The 3,926-nt window shown below is 34.3% G+C and overlaps 1 protein-coding gene across 1 annotated transcript; it reads left to right on the top strand.

Moving 5' to 3' along the window:
- Positions 1–7: 7 nt before the first annotated feature.
- On the top strand, positions 8–448 carry LOC118756966 (protein insensitive-like; the record flags this gene model as incomplete). Its single annotated transcript, XM_036491695.1, is given in 2 exon segments — positions 8–289; positions 292–448. Coding segments are annotated over 2 exon segments (405 nt in total), but the record flags the coding sequence as incomplete, so codon positions are not given.
- Positions 449–3,926: the final 3,478 nt, after the last annotated feature.

The following is a 3,926-nucleotide window of genomic DNA, read 5'->3' as shown; positions in this document are numbered from 1 at the left end:
CCAAAGTACTGCGTCTAAGAATAAATCGGAACCGAAAGTTGCTTACTGTTCGATAGGACCGAACAACACTCGTATACCTACGAAGATTTTTGATGCCATCAGCTGGACTTCTGCATCAATAGCGACACGAAAACTAATGATGGCCATCTTTAATCGCGAAACCTTAGCCACACATTCTATGACCGGGAAGCCGTCGCCTGCTTTTAAAGATCATAATAAACCACTTAAGAAAATGCTTAATCCATTAGCCATACAAGACATTATATTTGCTGTTACACGTAGGTGTGTCAAGTTTCGGAGAAGGAGGTTCGTAACGCCATCACCACCAAGTGCGCTGATGAAAACAAAATGTGGAAATTGGCTGTGGCCAAAACCCAATCATTATGTGAACATGATAAAGAAAATGTCGGCTAAGATATAAATAAAATATTGAGAAGTCAAATCAGCATAAGGGCGCCCATTAATTTGGTTGCTTCATTGCAATCCACTGTTATACTATAAGGGCCAGTTTTTCAGTGCCAGTTTAAACTTAGATTAAGTAAACTGAGTTTAAATTAAACAGCTGGCTGACATTTGATTGGCTGATCTTAGTTTAAACCAGCCAGATCGGGCGTTTAAACTGAGTTTAAACTACGGCCGTGCACTGAAAAACTGGCCCTAAGAAATGACACCAATAAAAATGGTCACATTGCGAATTTAAATTACATTGGTTTATCAAAACGCAACTTTGGAAACGTTTATTATCTAAAGGATACAAACATACCTGACAACCAGGCCTGTGTTTCAGTAAAGTTATCACATACATTACATAAAATAAGTTTAAAACCCCTATATATTAGAGCTAATCTTAATTTAACAAATTATACATACATAACATTAGGTTTGTTCGTCGAAAATCCAGCAAGAATTATCCAACACTCAAAATATCAGAAAGTAAGAAAAAATTCTCTCATGTTGAGAAACTTGCAAATTTCGGCACGAACGCAAATTTGCAGGAATTTGCAAGTTTCGCTGCCAGCTGGCGTCCACGGTTGCATTTCAAACATAAAAAAATTTTATAGAATTTTTAAAATTCTTTCGGATGGCCAATACAGAATATGCATGTATATTTCTTGTTGTTCTGACTTTATTTAACATACATTTCAATTTCTTCATCGTACTAGCTGTCGGGTTTCTTAAATCGACTCTGGTTGCAATTGCATTCCGATTGCGAATACCATTTTTTTCAGCCGAATTAAGTTCAAATCATTGGAATTAACTAAATAAATATATCAACAATTATTTACTTCCTTTTTTCATAAAAAAATCGCTCGTTTATAAATTTTTAAATTTAACGAACTAATTTATTCAAATTATTGTAGACAAAAATGCAACCATGCGCCACAACCACATGTTTTTCGTGTTTGCAAATTCTTGCTGGCAAAATTTTTTCCAGCAAGAATTTGCAACTTCTCTCCAAGATAACTTGGGGTGTTCACAGTTCGTTCCAAATTGTGTCTGAAAATGTAGACGTCTACATTTTGAGACATCTTTAGCATCAAACTGTGAGCACCCCTTTCTAGCAGTCGTCGCAAAATCGTCTCAAAACTTTGCTGGTGTTGCCAGACATTTCTTCCTTGCGTGCATTTTTTATATGACGCCTTTCGATTTTGTTTCTGAAAAATTGTAATTATTTAACTTAATTACCAATTCGTAATATTTGTTATTTCTTTTCCTTGATTTGTTTCTTTTCATCAGAAATTGCGCTCAAATTAAATGCAAATACAGAAAACGTGTCCAATAAATAAAAAAAATGTGATAAGTATTGCCATAATGCAACCCTGCTGCCAGGTCGCAAAATGTAGACGCGTAAAAAACATACCTTTGAGTGTGACAAAATGTAGACGGCGTCGTTTTCCAATTTTGTATGGGATACAACAACACCACAGATTTTACGGTTAGAAAACGGCTTAAAATGTAGACGTCTACATTTTGAGACGCTATTTGGAACGAACTGTGAACACCCCAACTGTCACTTTGCTATCACAAATTTTGAGTGTTGGATAATTTTTTGGTCTGCACGAACGCGATTTGGGCAAAAATCGTGATAATTCGTACAAATTCAGAGAACGTATATTTATAGAGAAGGACCAAGAACGGATCAGCGTGGAAACTGTCAAATACCAACAAAACTGGCGAAGCGCATTTTAAGAGCGGCCAGCAAGAGACAATCGAATTTTAACAGAGCCCAGCCAGAAGCAAAATAAATTTAACAGAAATTGTCTCATCAAAGCAAATGCATGTTTTTCTTGTTAGACGCGAAATGCTGACGGCTTTTTACGTTTTTACAAAGCTTTTATTGTTCTTTAAATTGGTTAATTATTTAAAATAAATGCATGCATAGGTCGAAATATGTAATATGTACATATTGTGTACATGCATATGTATGCGAGAGATACAATTTTGTGAATCTAAAAAGTGAAAGTTATGCAAATATGTAGTATGCAATTGGCAAATTCGTGGGTGATTTGCCGTCGGCATTTGGGTTGAAAAAATCGACTTTTACTTTTTTACCGATTCATATGGTAGATGCTACGCTATTTTCAATGCAACAAACCACAGTTTTCTAGCTGCCTTAGTTTTTCCCCAAATTCACTTTAAACACCAACACATTGACCAAAAAACGCAAATGCGCACTGTTTGGTGATTTGATGTCGGCATTAAAAGCGAAGAAAATCGGTTTTTATATATTTAACGATTCTAATGGTAGTTTATAGACACGATATTTTCAATGCAACAAACTGCAGTTTTCTAGCTGCCATAGTTTTCTCACAAATCCACTTCAAAGATGGATACATTGACAAAACGCGTACAAATGCATTGATTGCACTGCACGTGTAAACTTCAAAGTTGTTTTTGTCGAAGTTATTTATATTGAGAAAATATGTTGCATTATCATTTTTCACTGTTTTTCATAGTAAAACTAAAGTCGACACTAAAGGTAGTTACAGCTTTTTCACATCATTTTCAGTGGATTAGGCATCTGTGAAAAAAAGATGCAACTAATTTTTTTCATTTTTGGGACTGAGAAACTTTAACATAGAGTCGACTTTATTTGGTCTACGAATGTGCCCCAATAGTTTTGGAGTCAAATGAAAATGCATTTCCCCCATGCATACGTACTCCATTAACTGATAACGTTTTTACATGCATACATATATATGTATGTATGTGCATATTACTGCCAAAATACTACGCACATACACACAAATGTACATATATACAACTCACGGCAGCATACATACATATGCACATAATTACGCGCATACTCAAATACAACAATAACTATTTCTTTCATAAACGCATGCGCGCATTTCTCAAGGCCAAGTAAATTCATTCATAAAAATAACCGCAGCACATCTCCCCGCAAATTCATCACCAACAAGCGCAACTTTGTCAATCCGACACAAAAATTCTAAAATCTTAAAATGAAGAAATCTCGGCCAGCCAAGTGAAAATTGGCAATTATTTCTCTATATCCAGTAAAATAAGTTATCTCGAATCTTGGCAATTTTTGGTAATTTTTGGTAGTTTTTGACAAAACACTCTATTTCTCTGTGCCATACCAATATTTCAATAATTAACTAGTATTTTAAAGTGTCATTTTAATAAACATTAAATAAAAGTGTACGTTTTCTGCAGGAAAATACATTAATTTTTGTTTAATAAAATCAAAACTTGTAAAATCACAAACATATTTGGTTTTATCGGAAGTTCACAGATGTAACGTGGCAACTTTGCTCGTTTTCATATTTTTCGGTCCGAAATTGTAAAATTTTTGTCCATGCCGCCCACAATTTTTGTACAGGTGGGTCAATGTGCCTTGAACAAAATTTATATATATACAAAAAAATTATTTTATTTATTTTTTAATATTAAAAATTTCT

This window comes from Rhagoletis pomonella, unplaced genomic scaffold (genome assembly GCF_013731165.1).
Source record: "Rhagoletis pomonella isolate Grant_MI unplaced genomic scaffold, Rhpom_1.0 Rhpom_scaffold_13377, whole genome shotgun sequence".
Taxonomy (NCBI): domain Eukaryota; kingdom Metazoa; phylum Arthropoda; class Insecta; order Diptera; family Tephritidae; genus Rhagoletis; species Rhagoletis pomonella.
This window is presented reverse-complemented; position numbering and strand designations above follow the sequence as displayed.